The sequence below is a fragment of the Microcaecilia unicolor genome, chromosome 8 (genome assembly GCF_901765095.1).
Source record: "Microcaecilia unicolor chromosome 8, aMicUni1.1, whole genome shotgun sequence".
NCBI classification, from domain to species: domain Eukaryota; kingdom Metazoa; phylum Chordata; class Amphibia; order Gymnophiona; family Siphonopidae; genus Microcaecilia; species Microcaecilia unicolor.
In genome coordinates, this window is record NC_044038.1 from 60,551,679 (window position 1) to 60,567,940 (window position 16,262).

A 16,262-nucleotide genomic window follows, 5' to 3' on the forward strand; every position below is an offset into this window, starting at 1 on the left:
TTAAATCATTGCTCGCCATAGCCATGGCACCTGAGCGACAACATCAGCACTGCTGCCTAGCCGACACCAAACGGCAACTATTTTACAAAAGTCTGCTCCTCCTAACCTCAAAACCTGGCTACGCCTCTGCACAGTGTGCTCTCTTTGCACGTAATACACACTCTTTTCCCCCTAGGGCGCATGTATAAATTATCATGCACTCACAAACCACTGCACATGTGCACTCTATCGAGAAAGAGGGCGCACATTGTGCATAAGAGCATAAGCATTGCCATACTGGGACAGCCTGAAGGTCTATCAAGCCCAGTATCCTATTTCCAACATTGGCCAATCCAGGTTACTAGTACTTAGCAAGATCCCAAAAGAGTAAAACAGATTTTATGCTGCTTATCCTAGAATATGCAGTGGATTATTTATGGATCATGGATTTTTCTTTTAGTAGATGATCCAAAAAATTTATTAAACCCTGCTAAGCTAGCTGCTTTTACCATATTCTCTGGCAGCGATTTCCGGAGTTTAATTACTCGTTGAATGAAGAAATATAGGGGGTAATTCTGTATAGATTGCCTAAAGCTATGCACTGGGATGATGTGTGCTAAACATGAATTCTATAACGGCAGTTGTGCATGTAATGGCTGCCATAAATGCTCACGCCAAACTGTAGGCAGTTAAGCACATTAATGATAGCATTCTATAATCCACGAGTGTAACTGCCTGACACATCCCTGACCCGCCCATGCTCCCCCTAGAGGTTGCAAACTCTGGAATTTGAGAATGAAATTCATAGAATACAGACTAAGGGAAGTTATGTGTTTAACTGCTAATTGGTGTCAACTGGCACCAATTAAGGTCAATTATAGCCTATTATTGCTCACTATTAAATTATGTCAATAGGAGCAGGCTTTGTTTGCTCCATGGCATTTTACATTTTTTAATGCATGCCCAAACGGGGAATTTGCCAGCGACTTGCTGTACTAGTATTTTACTGTAACCTTTATGAAGCATCTGGAGGGAACTTTTGCATTTTTGGAATCAAAACCTTAATGCCAGTGATTTGCTGCCATGAAGGGGAAATGCTGATTTTCTGCCAGGATTGGATTCGGGGCTCTTGAAATGATGGTCTGACTTAGGAATTATCTTCAATCTGTTCAAAAGTCCGCTGCATGACTTTTATTCTGCCAGTGTCGCTATGCTCGTATTAGCCCTCTCAAGTCACTTCATTGGCTCCTATTCGTTTTCAAATACAATTCAAACTCCTCTTATTAACTTACAAGTGCATTCACTCCGCAGCTCCTCAGTACCTCTCCACTCTTATCTTTCCCTACACTCCATTCTGGGAACTCCATTCATCGGGTAAATCTCTATTATCTGATCCCTTCTCCTACACTGTGAACTCCCGACTCCGTTGCTTTTATCCTGCTGCACCATATGCCTGGAATAGACTTCCTGAGTCAGTATTTATTTTTATTTTATTTTTGTTACATTTGTACCCCGCGCTTTCCCACTCATGGCAGGCTCAATGCAGCTTACATGGGGCAATGGAGGGTTAAGTGATTTGCCCAGAGTCACAAGGATTGTTGTTGTAACACTGTGTGTATTCAGGGATATACATCAAGCTCCAGCTCTGGCTGTCTTCAGATCTAGGCTAAAAGCCCACCTTTTTGAGTCTGCTTTTAACTCCTAACTCCTATTCACTTGTTCAGTACCTATGTCTATTTTATTCATTCCCACCATAAGATAGTTCCTTAATCCCTTCTTTGTCCTGTTTGTGTGTTTTGATTAGATTGTAAGCTCTCTCAAGCAGGGACTGTCTCATAGGTGTTTAGTGTACAATGCTGCGTACATTTAGTATAGAAACGATAAAAAGTAGTAGTGCCTTGCTTGAGCATCTCTTTAATAAGGAGGGCAGATTCTATTCTTTTTTGGAATTACAAGACATTCTTTAACTCAGAAACACTGTTTTGCTGATATGCAATTCCATCATTACTGTACAAGCTTAGATCAGTCAGCTTTACGTAGAGGTTTGGGTCAAAGGCTGTGGGAATTGTTAAAAGGGGACATTTTTGGACAGGTCTCATTTTCTGAGCTGCATAAAGCTTTGGTCTCTCTTCTCCCTCCATGGGATTTTAGTCCCCTAAAAGCATGGAGTACAGATATTGGATATGGTCTGGAGGGGGCGGACTTTCTAAATTAATAAAAGCTATTCTACAGAAGGTTTTTAGTATTAACTTCAAGAATGCCAATACCGAATTCTCCACTGAGGATATGTGTCACAGCTAGAGGCCTAAGCAGGATGGGTGTCTACTGAACAATGTTCCAAGTGTCAGTGGGGGGGGGGGGGGGGGGGGGGGGGAGAGCAACACCTTCTTTCATGCTTTTTGGGGATGTAGCGGTATCCAGGCTTTTTGGAGGGCAATTCATAGATACCTGAGGACACTTTTGGCCAACGTGTGGTCTTTTGGAAGAGCGTTTTCTTAGCTAAATGGAAAGCTTATGGGATTCATGATAAAGCCTCTTGTTTATTTCTTAGTAAGGCCTCTGCATTGGGGAAGAAATGTATGCTTACTTATTGGATGCAGGATGTGCCTCCCTCTTTTTGGTTTTGGAGAAATAGATTACATACTTTAATGTTATGGGAGTTGTGTGCTGCACCTGGTGCCCAAAGAAGACAAAAGGCTTTTCTGTCAGTTTTGAACTGTAATCACACTATTTCACTTTAGGCAATAAATGCAGTGCTGAACAAACTCTGGTGCACACCATGACTTGTTTTTCATTTACTGAGTGTCTTGCAAGGGCCCTCTGCCTGTGGAACAGAAGGGGGGAGGGAGGCAGGGGTTGGGGATGGGAAGGTAGGTAAGTCATGTGTACATCTATGTTGTATATTGATGGCCTGGGGCCATAAGAGTCCAGACAACAGGTCATCATTATTGCCTCTGGAGGGATAACAGACATGGGGATAGGTGACATTGGGTTGTTCAAAAATTGGGATCATATGTGTTCTTGTTGTTTCTGCATTAAGATGCTATGTTTATTCTTATATCACTGTTTACTTGTTATTGTGCATTTTAGCATTGATTTTGCATAGTCCTATTGTTCAGCAGTGTGCTGTATTATATTTTTGATCCTGAATAAAAACTGTTGAAACTTAAATTAAGTTTATCATGCAACTGACCTTATTCTGTGACTTGAGTGTGCAAAAGCTTCTTGATTAAAAAATGATCTTACTAATTGCAGCTGTATTAATTTGAAAATTGGTTTCTGTCAAAGATCTATTTATTTGTTACATTTACAGTGGTGGAAATAAGTATTTGATCCCTTGCTGATTTTGTAAGTTTGCCCACTGACAAAGACATGAGCAGCCCATAATTGAAGGGTAGGTTATTGGTAACAGTGAGAAATAGCACATCACAAATTAAATCCGGAAAATCACATTGTGGAAAGTATATGAATTTATTTGCATTCTGCAGAGGGAAATAAGTATTTAATCCCTCTGGCAAACAAGACCTAATACTTGGTGGCAAAACCCTTGTTGGCAAGTACAGCGGTCAGACGTCTTCTGTAGTTGATGATGAGGTTTGCACACATGTCAGGAGGAATTTTGGTCCACTCCTCTTTGCAGATCATCTCTAAATCATTAAGAGTTCTGGGCTGTCGCTTGGCAACTCGCAGCTTCAGCTCCCTCCATAAGTTTTCAATGGGATTAAGGTCTGGTGACTGGCTAGGCCACTCCATGACCCTAATGTGCTTCTTCCTGAGCCACTCCTTTGTTGCCTTGGCTGTATGTTTTGGGTCATTGTCGTGCTGGAAGACCCAGCCACGACCCATTTTTAAGGCCCTGGCGGAGGGAAGGAGGTTGTCACTCAGAATTGTACGGTACATGGCCCCATCCATTCTCCCATTGATGCGGTGAAGTAGTCCTGTGCCCTTAGCAGAGAAACACCCCCAAAACATAACATTTCCACCTCCATGCTTGACAGTGGGGACGGTGTTCTTTGGGTCATAGGCAGCATTTCTCTTCCTCCAAACACGGCGAGTTGAGTTCATGCCAAAGAGCTCAATTTTTGTCTCATCTGACCACAGCACCTTCTCCCAATCACTCTCGGCATCATCCAGGTGTTCACTGGCAAACTTCAGACGGGCCGTCACATGTGCCTTCCGGAGCAGGGGGACCTTGCGGGCACTGCAGGATTGCAATCCGTTATGTCGTAATGTGTTACCAATGGTTTTCGTGGTGACAGTGGTCCCAGCTGCCTTGAGATCATTGACAAGTTCCCCCCTTGTAGTTGTAGGCTGATTTCTAACCTTCCTCATGATCAAGGATACCCCACGAGGTGAGATTTTGCGTGGAGCCCCAGATCTTTGTCGATTGACAGTCATTTTGTACTTCTTCCATTTTCTTACTATGGCACCAACAGTTGTCTCCTTCTCGCCCAGCGTCTTACTGATGGTTTTGTAGCCCATTCCAGCCTTGTGCAGGTGTATGATCTTGTCCCTGACATCCTTAGACAGCTCCTTGCTCTTGGCCATTTTGTAGAGGTTAGAGTCTGACTGATTCACTGAGTCTGTGGACAGGTGTCTTTCATACAGGTGACCATTGCCGACAGCTGTCTGTCATGCAGGTAACGAGTTGATTTGGAGCATCTACCTGGTCTGTAGGGGCCAGATCTCTTACTGGTTGGTGGGGGATCAAATACTTATTTCCCTCTGCAGAATGCAAATAAATTCATATACTTTCCACAATGTGATTTTCCGGATTTAATTTGTGATGTGCTATCTCTCACTGTTACCAATAACCTACCCTTCAATTATGGGCTGCTCATGTCTTTGTCAGTGGGCAAACTTACAAAATCAGCAAGGGATCAAATACTTATTTCCACCACTGTATACCCCACATTTTCCCACCTATTTGCAGGCTCAATGTGGCTTACATAGTACCATAAGGCATTTGCCAAGACCGGTAGAGTAAAGTGCAAGGTGATATTGTGGTCGACTAAAAGTACATTTGATTCAGATGATTAACTTGAGGGCCAAAGGTCAGTGAAGAATCAAGAAAAATCCCCAACACTCTAGATTCAGATTCGACTGGTAGTACTTTATTATCAGTCAAAATTATTGAAGAATTGTATGCTTCACTGGGCCCAGAAAACTTGGAGAAGGAAAACATTTTAAAGTAATAGTTTTTTAAAAGTACAAGGTAACGTCACAGTTAACAGCTTTCAGTCTGTAGGAATATTCTTCTTTTCAGAAATAACCACCAAGGTGTGGTGCATTGTACATCTGAGCCCGCCTGTCATTTGCAAACCCCTGACTCTGTACTGTATATACGACCATACCCTGCTGGTACTGGCTCACTATCAAAGTGTACATTTGAGATCTCCTGTCCCCCTAGTAATATGTTATATATTATGCCCAAGCCTTCATGACACTGTTCGACCCTTGAATCCAGTTCCATACCTTTGCAGAATCTGAAAAGCCGAGCAACTCACTGACAAGGTGAGCTTGTGTCTGGTCCAATCTGGTAAGTCGCACACCAGTAACTACAAACTCTTTGCTGATCAGTTGGTCCAGCAGCTCTATGTAAGGAGGATGCTCCGAACCCAGAAGCATGGGTGCAGTAAAGATCAGGCATGTGCTCTGGCAAAGGACATTTAAAAGCGACAGGCCTAGAGTGAGAGGGGACAAGAAAACACACTGAAAACCATAACAATATTTTTGTTTAATCTAATAGCTACGAGTCAATTTTCAAAAAATGTTCAATGTTGTTACGGTTGTGAAATATTTTATAATTTTTCAATGTGTATGTACTTTGTACTTTACCCAGAACAGTGAAAGAAGCAAGTCATAAATATTTTAAATAAAAAATACAAATAAATTAGGGACCAATATTCATCAGCCTGAGATCGGGACAAACTAAATATCAGGTTAAAATATCGACTGCATCTGCAACACACCTTTCCTGTCCCTTTCTTAACAAGATAAATTTTGTCCAGCACACAAAATTTATATCATATAGGGGAGAAAGGAGGGAATTTTGAAAAGTTACCTAGACAAATATTTAGAACACTAATCTCTAGAATCCTAAAGTTTAGGCACTTAATAAAATATTTTAAGGTGAATTAGGGAGGAAGTTATCAAACTGAATTAGGGCTTTAAGTCATGTTATTTGCCCCTTCAAGTGACTTAAAGAACACAAATGCAGCTTATCTTGCCCTAACGTGGAGATACTTAAGACACTACTTCATACCATAGTAATGAGATACAAAACACGCAAACTCGTTACTATGTAAATTCCATAATGCGACTTGCGATGAACACCGGATGCACACCACAATCATGTTATGGCTCTAAAATTAAAGTAAAATAACCCCAGCTTTTAACTGGGGTTATTTTACTACCTGGGAGCATCAGGCTTTCAAGCTGTGGACTGATGCTTTTGGGCTGTTTCTTAGAGGAGAACCTCTATAGAAATAGTCCCCTGTATAGCCCCCCCCATCAAGTCTCCCCATTACTGACGCCCAATACAACCTCCACATGTGCCTACACCATAAAGGGTTGCCAGAAGGTCCCCCCAATGTCTTTCCCTCACCTGTATCTTCAAATATCCATGGTGATTTAGGGGTGGGCAGCACTGGGATTCAAAATGATGACCGAGACCCCAACTTCTTCTGACCTTATAGGGAGCTGACTCCTAGTGGTAATAACATGAGACTACCACTAGGAGTCATCAATGCCATTTTGATGTCTTTTGCTGCCTTAGGTTATATGGATAGTTAGCCAGATACTTCTGTTGAATATCAATGGTCTCTGGGAAACACCCAGCTCTGCCCCTGTGGAGATGCTACTGAAAAACCGGGTATGGCCCCAGTCAGCACTATTTATCCAGGTAGCAACACTGGCTACTTGGATAAGCAGCTTTGAATATCGGTCTGATATACCACCTCTTTGAATATTGGTCTTCTTACCACCTCTACATCTTTTTTCCATAGTATTGTTGCTACATCTACACAGCCATTATCTTATTCATGTAAGTCTCTATAAGGTTCATACCACCTCTGTTTTTTCTGTCATGACAAATCATCTCTGTCTGCTCCCTCATAGGTTGCTTTTTATCTTTTAATGTGGTTGCCAGTGGCCAGTGACCTCAGAAATCTGCTATTCGTAATTTTCAAAATGTTATAAAGATAGTATGAGCTGAATACTTGCCTGATTGACCCCATCCTCTCTGTATAACTTAGGGGCAGAGGGAGGGCAGAGCCACAAGACTGAAAATTATCCATATAGTGGCAATATTCAGTCGATGCATGTATAACCCAGGTGTTTTTGCCATGATGTAACTGAAAAGCTGGCCTAAAGTTTAATATCTAGGCTATTTGTATAGGAGGTCATTTAAACAGAAATACATGTATTTTATTTCATATACTGCCTTTCTGTGGATAAACCCAAAGTGGTTTATATATACTAATTGCAGGTACTTTTTCTGTCCCTAGTGAGCTCACAATCTAAGTTTTGTACCTGGGGCAATGGAGGGTTAAGTGACTTGCTCAGGATCACAAGGAGCCACAAAAAGTGTGTAAAATGGCCCTTATGGCATCAGGCATAAAAGTAAACATATGAACACACACTTTTATTGTAGGCATTGCCGGTTTTGTTTGGTTTTCCGAGCCCTAGAGGTATTATCCTAAAGAAATATTTTTCATGTTCATTTGCATTCCAGGCAGCTAAGTTTTGGCAACTGCTACCCATTAATTTACGGTTTTTAACCTATGATATGTATAAAAAGGGTTTAAAGACTTTATTGTTTACTGAATATGTGAATAAGAAATAGCTGGTGTTATCTCAGTTGAGCTTTTGACATTTGTTACATCCTAGACGCATTGTGTTCTGGAGTCTTGTTGTAATCCACTGTGAGCTATGTAAATGGTATTAGCAGACTATAAGAAATTTAAAACTAACGGTAACCATAGGCATGGTTAAGGCATTATTGGGAAGTAGGCACACTGATGATAAAATATGCTAATCAATGCACATATAACATAACAGAAGCATAGCCATACTGGGATAGACTGACGGTCCATCAAGCCCAGCATCCTGTTTCCAACAGTGGCCAATCCAGGTTATAAATACCTGGCAAGATACCAGAACAGTTCAATACTTTTTATGTTGCTTTTCCCAGTGGTGTACCAAGGGGGGGCGGTGGGGGCGGTCCGCCCCGGGTGCCAGTGGGTGGGGGGTGCTCCGCTCCCGCCGCCTCCCGTGGCCGTTCCCGCGGCGCTGCACATTTAAAAAACCGGCGAAGCAGCGTCGCAGGCAGCGCCTCGTGCCCTGCTTGTAAAAAAAAAAAAAAAAAAATCAAATCTCCTTCCTCCTTCTCCTCCTCGTCTTGACGTCGACTCGGGCCTTCCAATCAATTTGATTGGAAGGCCCGAGTTGACGTCAAGACGAGGAGAAGGAAGGAGATTTGATGTTTTTTTATAAGCAGGGCACGAGGCGCTGCCTGCGACGTTGCTTCGCCGGTTTTAACGGGACTGAGGTGGGGAAGGAGAGGGGCGAAAGGGACTCGGGTGGGGGTGTTCAGAGGGGAGAAGGGGACTGGGGTGGGGGTCTCAGACAGGGGAGGGGAGAAGGGGACTGGGGTGGGGATCTCAGAGGGGAGAAGGGAAGGGGAGGGGAGAAGGGGACTGGGGTGGGGGTGTTCAGAGGGGAAAAGGGGAGGGGAGAAGGGGACTGGGGTGGGGATCTCAGACAGGGGAGAGGGAGGGGAGAAGGGGACTGGGATGGGGATCTCAGAGGGGAGAAGGGGACTGGGGTGGGGATCTCAGAGGGGAGAAGGGAAGAGGAGGGGAGAAGGGGACTGGGATGGGGTGTTCAGAGGAGAGAAGGGGACTGGGGTGGGGGTCTCAGACAGGGGAGGGGAGAAGGGGACTGTGGTGGGGGTCTCAGACAGGAGAAGGGGAGGGGAGAAGGGGACTGGGGTGGGGGTGTTCAGAGGGGAGAAGGGGGCTGGAACTAGGGGCTGAAAAAAGGGGCAGAGAGAGAGAGAGGGGACAGATCCTAGATGGAAGGGGGAGCGAGAGGGAGGGCAGACCCTGGATGGATGGGAGAGGGAGGGCAAATGGTGGATTGAAGGGGCAGAGAGAAAGGGCAGGCAGTGGATGGAAGGGACGGCAGAGAGGGCAGACACTGGATGGCAGAGAGAGAGAGTGAAGACAGATGCTGGATGGAAGGAAGACGGTGAATAGAAGATGAGGAAAGCAGAAACCAGAGACAACAAACTGTAAATAAAATATATTTTTTTATTTTTTTTGCTTTAGGATAAAGTATTGTAGATGTGTTAAATGTTTATAATAGAACATGTAAATAAGGTAATCTTTTTATTGGACTAATTTTAATACATTTTGACTAACTTTCGGAGAACAAAACCCCCTTCCTCAGGTCAGGATAGGATACTGTAACAGCACTATACTGTACTGACCCGAGGACGGAGGTTTTGGCCTCTGAAAGCTAAATGTATTAGTCCAATAAAATGGTATTATTTTACTTTCTATATTTGTTTTATTTCTATTTGTTAATTTGTAAAGTGGTGATTGGTACTTGTTAGGTTTTTTTTTTTCAAATTTACATCTGCTGTCTTTATATTTTGCACAGTACTAGGGGTCATTTTCTGTTTCTGTGGTGTTGAATTGTCTGCAGAGTCTGGCATCTTGGGGGTTCAGTTTAATTTTTGTCTAAATAGAAAGTTTAAATATTAATACTTATTCTATAGTGGATTAGGGTGTATCTGTGTTTGTGAAAAAGACATGGCTTTCAGTTGGCATTGACTGTGCAGGATCTACGATCTGTACTATTCTGTCTGGTTTCGTTTTACAATAGGTGAATTGATGTTCTAGTGCTCACTGTAGTGTTTAAGATGCTTTCCTTTTCCTTGTGTGACTCGTAGAAATGACTGCTTATGGTATGGTAGAATTGCTCTATAGGTCCTGAGTGTTTTGTATTCTCGGCATGCCTAGTACTGGATTTGGGGGGGGGGGGTGTTCAAAAATGACCGGCCCCGGGTGTCAACTACCCTAGGTACGCCACTGGCTTTTCCTAGAAATAAGCAGGTGATTTTCCCCAAGTCCATCTTAACAATGACTTATGGACTTTTCTTTTAGGATGTTATCCAAACCTTTTTTAAACCCTACTAAGCTAATTGCTTTTACCACATTCTCTGGCAATGAATTCCAGAGTTTAATTACACATTGAGTGAAGAAATATGTTCTCTGATTTGTTTTAAATTTACTATTTTGTAGCTTCATTGTATGCCCCCTAGACCTAGTATTTTTAGAAAGAGTAAACAAGTGATTCACGTCTACCCGTTCCACTCCACTCATTATTTTATAGACCTCTATCATATCTCCCCTCAGCCGTCTTTTCTCCAAGCTGAAAAGCCCTAGCCACTTTAGCCTTTCCTCATACAGAAGTCATTCCATCCCCTTTATCAATTTTGTCACCCTTCTCTGTACCTTTTCTAATACTACTATATCTTTTTTTATATGCGGTTACCAGAATTGCACACAGTATTCGAGGTGTGGTCGCACCATGGAGTGATACAAAGGCATTATAACATCGTCATTTCTCCATTCATTTCCTAATTTTATTTATTTATTTGTTACATTTGTATCCCACATTTTCCCACCTATTTGCAGGCTCAATGTGGCTTACATGGTACCATAAAGGCGATCTCCAATATCGGTATGAACAAATACAGAGTGATGTTTTGGCAGAGTACAGTTCATGTGTGATAGACGCATTGTGGAATCGTAAGAAGGAAGAGTTAAGTTATGTCCTGCACAAGCTTTGGTTATGCTGTGTTGCAGAGTTAAGACATTTAAGTAGGATCGTTAAGATATGCCTTTTTGAACAGGTTAGGGTTTAGTAATTTCCGGAAGTTTAGGTGGTCATATGTTGTTTTCACAGCGTTAGGTAGTGCGTTCCATAGTTGTGTGCTTATAAAGGAGAAGCTGGAGGTATAGGTTGATTTGAGGCCTTTGCAGCTTGGGTGGTGGAGATTTAAATACATTCGTGCTGATCTTGAAGTATTTCTAGTTGGGAGGTCTATGAGGTCTCTCATGTATCCCGGTGCTTCACCGTATATGATTTTATGAACCAGGGTGCAGATTTTGAATGCAATACGTTCTTTGATTGGGAGCCAGTGCAGTTTTTCTCGTAGGTGTTTGGCGCTTTCGAATCTCACTTTTCCAAATATAAGCCTGGCTGCTGTGTTTTGAGCAGTTTGGCGTTTTTTTAAAATGATTTGTTCTTTGCATCCCGCATAGATTCCGTTGCAGTAGTCTAGGTGGCTTAGGACCAAGGATTGCACCAAGTTGCAAAATATTTCTCTTGGGAAAAAAGGTTTCACTCGTTTGCGCTTCCACATTGAGTGGAACATTTTCTTTGTTGTAGCTTTCACTTGGCTCTCTAGCGTAAGGTTTTTTTTCGATTATGACTCCGAGAATTTTCAGGCTGTCTGAGATCGGGAGTAATCTGGGGTGGTTATATTGGTGGATTTATTCGTGTTGTGTTGGGATGAGAGGATGAGACAGTGTGTTTTTTCTGTTTCTTAGCCACCGCTGAACACTGAGCTGTGTACTTTATGCATGAACAATTGAAGCAGGCGTATGGTCTGTGCCTTCAGTGTAGGCAAAACAGGTGCAGAATTTTCACTAGCATCACATAGATATATAGGCGCCTATGGAGCTTATTTTAGAAGGGTTATTTGTGATTTTGATTTCCATAAATTGGCATTTAGACATTCACGGTGCATGAACATCTAAATCCTGTTTTTACAAAACTGGGATATGAACGTTAAAAACTGAAGAATGTCCATATGGCAAGGAGGTGTGGTTTGGGTGTGGTTTGAGTGGGACTGGGGCAGGCATAAAAACAGACATTCATTCCCATTTCAGAAGGGAAATGAACACCTATGTCCTAACACTTGGAGAAGGGGAGTTAGATCTGCTACCTTGGATGAGCCAAGATAACAATACAACAAACAAAAAGCTAGCCTAGTATACAGTCCAATTACAGGACCCGCTTAGCCTTTGCAAATTTAAAACTTGCTACAAGCAGTTGTCACATAAACAATCTTCACATTAACAGCTCAAGCAGTAACGTTCATTCTGTAGGTACATTTTTAACAATTTTACTATGAGCAACCCCCTTCTTAATCCCCTTACTTCAACCCCCTCTCCCAGATAACAAAGAATCAAAACCTCTTTCAAAAGAGTAACAGAAAGGTTTGGAGAGCACACTTCCCAAAAATATGCCCTCCCCTCCCCCCCAAGAGTTTACTCCCCAATTCCCCCCCCTCTCCCTGGGGACGTACCCAGGGTCTGCCTTGGTAGTTCAGGCTCCCTGTGCTGCTGCCCGGGGCAGTGCCAGAATCCAATAAGGCACGTCCTAGTGTTAGTCACACAGTACTATGGCTAGGAGGCAGAGGTGTCATATTTGATCCCAGACTATTCTGGGCAGCAATGGTGGGGGGGGGGGGGGGGGAGACTGCTGCCACACAGGAATGCTGAACTACCAATACAAACCCTAGGTAAGGGAGGAGGATAGGGCTCTGGATGGCTGCAGCATTTGTATCAGTGGGTGGGGTTATGTATCAAGGTCGGAGAATAGAACTCTTGGGGGGTTTGGGAAGGAGATAAAAACTCTTGGGGGAGGATCAGGAGAGAACTGAACTCTTGGAGTATGTCAGGTGGTGGGATCGAATCTGTGCAAGAGTGCTAATGGACTGTCGATAGTGCCACTGCACCTACCGCCTCCTCTTGAAGTGGAATTAAGTGCAGCGGCACTATCAGCAGTCGAGACAGCTAGCGCATGTTCTGTGACAACCTGGGCCAATATGAACATATATGGTGCTATTTCACAACATAAATATTTATGTGCTGACAAACAAACATTTATATGCCTATTTCACCATCCATATTTTAGACATTTTTTTCCATGCGTCTTTATAAAATAGGTTTAAAATAGATGCTTTCCTGCTGACTTAACCTAGTGCCCTGTTACAAAATTACCCTGATAATGGCTGAATATAGGGATAGCGGTTGCTTATCAGCGTTCACTACTGGGCTCATTTTTGAGAGAGAAGGACGCCCATCTTTCTACATAAATCGGAAGATGGGCGTCCTTCTCACAGGCTCGTCCAAATCGGTATAATCGAAAGCCAATTTTGGACATCCCCAACTGCTTTCCATCGCAGGGATGGCCAAAGTTCAGGGGGGGTGTATCGGAGGCGTAGCGACGGCGGGACTTGGGTGTGCCTAACACTAGGATGTCCTCGACCCATAATTGAAAGAAACAAGGACGTCCCTGATGAACACTTGGACGACTTTACCTGGTCGTATTTTCCTTACGACCAAGGCACAAAAAGGTGCCCGACATGACCAGATGACCACCGGAGAGAATCGGGGATGACCTCCCATTACTCCCCCAGTGGTCACTAACCCCCTCCCACCCTCAAAAAACATCTTTAAAAATATTGATTGCCAGCCTCAGATGTCATACTCAGGTCCATCACAGCAGTATGCCGGCCCCTGGAGCAGTTTTAGTAGGTGTAGTGCACTTCAGGCAGGCGGACCCAGGTTCATCCCCCCTCCCACCTGTTACGTTTGTGGAGGAAACAGCGAGCCCTCCAAAACCCACCCACCCACAAAACCCAGTGTACCCACATCTAGGTGTCCCCTTCACCCGTAAGGGCTATGGTAGTGGTGTACAGTTGTGGGTAGTGGGTTTTAGGGGGGGGTTGGGGGGCTCAGCACACAAGGTAAGGGAGCTATGTACCTGGGAGCAATTTATGAAGTCCACTGCAGTGCCCCTTAGGGTGCCCGGTTGGTGTCCTGGCATGTCAGGGGGACCAGTACACTACAAATGCTGGCTCCTCCCATGACCAAATGGCTTGCATTTGGTCGTTTCTGAGATGGACGTCTTTGGTTTTGATTATCGCCGAAAATCAGAAACAACCAAGTCTAGGGACGACCATCTCTAAGGACGACCAAATTTCAGGATTTGGGTGTCCCTGATCGTATTATCAAAATGAAAGATGGACGTCCATCTTGTTTCAAAAATATGGGTTTCCCCACCCCTGGATGGGGACGTTTTGCGAGGACGTCCTCATCAAAACTTGGACGTCCCTTTCGAAAATGCCCATTTATGTATATCCAAGCACTGCCGACATGTGTAGCAGTACCAAATGTAAGTATTTTTAAAATACTAACCATCTCCGCTGGATATAGACCCGTGATCATTTAGGAGTGGTGAGAAAAAGCTATAATGAAGCTATGAAAAATAATGGATTAAAGGTAATAATTTTAACAGTTGTATCTCTGTGGGAGTAACAGAAGATCTATAGTATGCTGTCATATTTTATCGAATCTTTTCCTCCTCTCTTCTGTGGATGTTTGATCATCCTAAGAAGCATATGTCAGGGAACATGGAAATCTAATCCACCTCTCCCCCTAATTGCTTGCAATCTAGACTCTGAATTTTCAATTCATTTTTCTTTCCAATCACAGTTCTTTTCATTGACAAGACCATATCACTTCCACATCCTATACTTGCATAAGTATTTAAAGAGAGTGTTCCCAGAGGTGCAGCTGGATGGAGTTTTGGTTTTACATGTATAGTCTGCAAAATGTGTATAACTGGCTGACATACATGTGTATACTGCTCCAGAACAGTTACAAACCTATGTGTTATGCTTTTGTCACATCCAAAGTGTTGTTTGTGAATCTACCTTGTTCTCTTATTATGCTTTCTTTCTCTCCACATTGATGTTATCTCTCTTTCATGTGCTCCTCACATCACAAAATCACCTTGTGGCATCTACTCTTTTCTTCACAGTGCTGCTCCACCCTAAATCCTCTGATATCCCCTTGCTTCCTTCTTACCACCTCTGCGTCTTCTTTCCATAGTACCATTGCTACATCTACCCCAACCATTATCTTATTCATGTAAGTCTCTACAAGGTTCATACCACCTCTGTTTTTTCTGTCATGACAAATCATCTCTGCCTGCTCCCTCACTGGTTGCTCTTCATCTTTTAATCCTCCCAGATCTTATAATCCAGCTACATGCACTGCACCTTTTGTTTCATAGTATTTATATGCCTGGGTTAAAAGATAAGAGATAAGGACTGACAAGCACAGTTTAGGAGAGAGACCTTGAGGTGATAGTGTCTGAGAATGTGAAAGCAGTGAAACAATATGACAAGGTGGTGGCCATGGCCAGAAGGATGCTGAGCTTCACAGAGAGGGGTATAACCAGCAGAAGAAACGAGGTGTTAATTCTCCCATATACGTTTTTGGTGAGGTCCCACTTGGAATACTGTGTTATGTATCTAGCTAAGGATGTAAAATGACTTGAAATGGTCCAAAGAAAAGTGACAAAAATGACATGGGGTTTGCTCCAAAAGCTGTACTAGAAGAGACTTGAGGACCTGCATATGTATACCCTAGAGGAGAGGAAGGATAGGGGAGACATGATACAAGTACTTGAAAGGTATCATTATACATACAAATCTTTTCCAAAGTTGGGGAAGCAGTAGAACTAGAGGATATGGACTCAGAATACAGGGTGATAGACTTAGAAGTAACATCAGGAGGTACTTTTTACAGACAGGGTACTGGATGCTGGAATGCGCTCCCAGGGGAGGTGGTAGAAAAGAAAACAATGCCACGATTCAAAAACATGTGGGATAAATACAAAGGATCCTTATATGGAAACAGGATGGAATAAAAACAAAAACTTGCTGGTGCTTAGATGGCAATTCCAGTAGTAGGGAAGTAAGGCCAATACTGGTCAGACTTCTACGGTCCCGGTTATGGATGGGCAGGTGTGGGCTTTGATGGGGAGTAGGACCACGTTGGGCACACTTAACTCGAAAGTGTCACTGAATATCATCACAGAATGCTGTGGCATTATCTGGTTAGTATGGGGGGGGGGGGGGCGGTTGTGGACAGATTTTGGGTGGTGCCAGGATTTACCTGGTTAGCAGCGATATTGTCTGCTAACCAGGTAAGTACCTGGATAAAGATACACCAGCAAAAAGGTTGTCCTAACTTTATCTGGGATCGGTCCTGACAACTGGATATATTCAGCACCAGTACTGGATATACTCTGATGCTGAATGTTTGGGTATAAAAAGTCCATGACGACTGAAATTTAAAGAGATGCTGAGCACTACACATTAAATATTAACCTGTAAATTTCTAATCTCT

The 16,262-nt window shown here is 43.2% G+C and overlaps 1 protein-coding gene across 2 annotated transcripts in view; it reads right to left on the minus strand.

Annotated features, from left to right (window-relative positions):
• The window catches only part of LOC115475870 (thioredoxin domain-containing protein 3 homolog), a 199,188-nt gene that overhangs the window by 71,049 nt on the left and 111,877 nt on the right, over window positions 1-16,262 (minus strand). For both annotated transcript variants that reach the window (XM_030211926.1, XM_030211927.1), the window contains one exon: window positions 5,455-5,663. In XM_030211926.1, coding sequence (XP_030067786.1) covers window positions 5,455-5,663 — 209 coding nt within the window. The remainder of the gene's footprint in view (window positions 1-5,454; window positions 5,664-16,262) is intronic.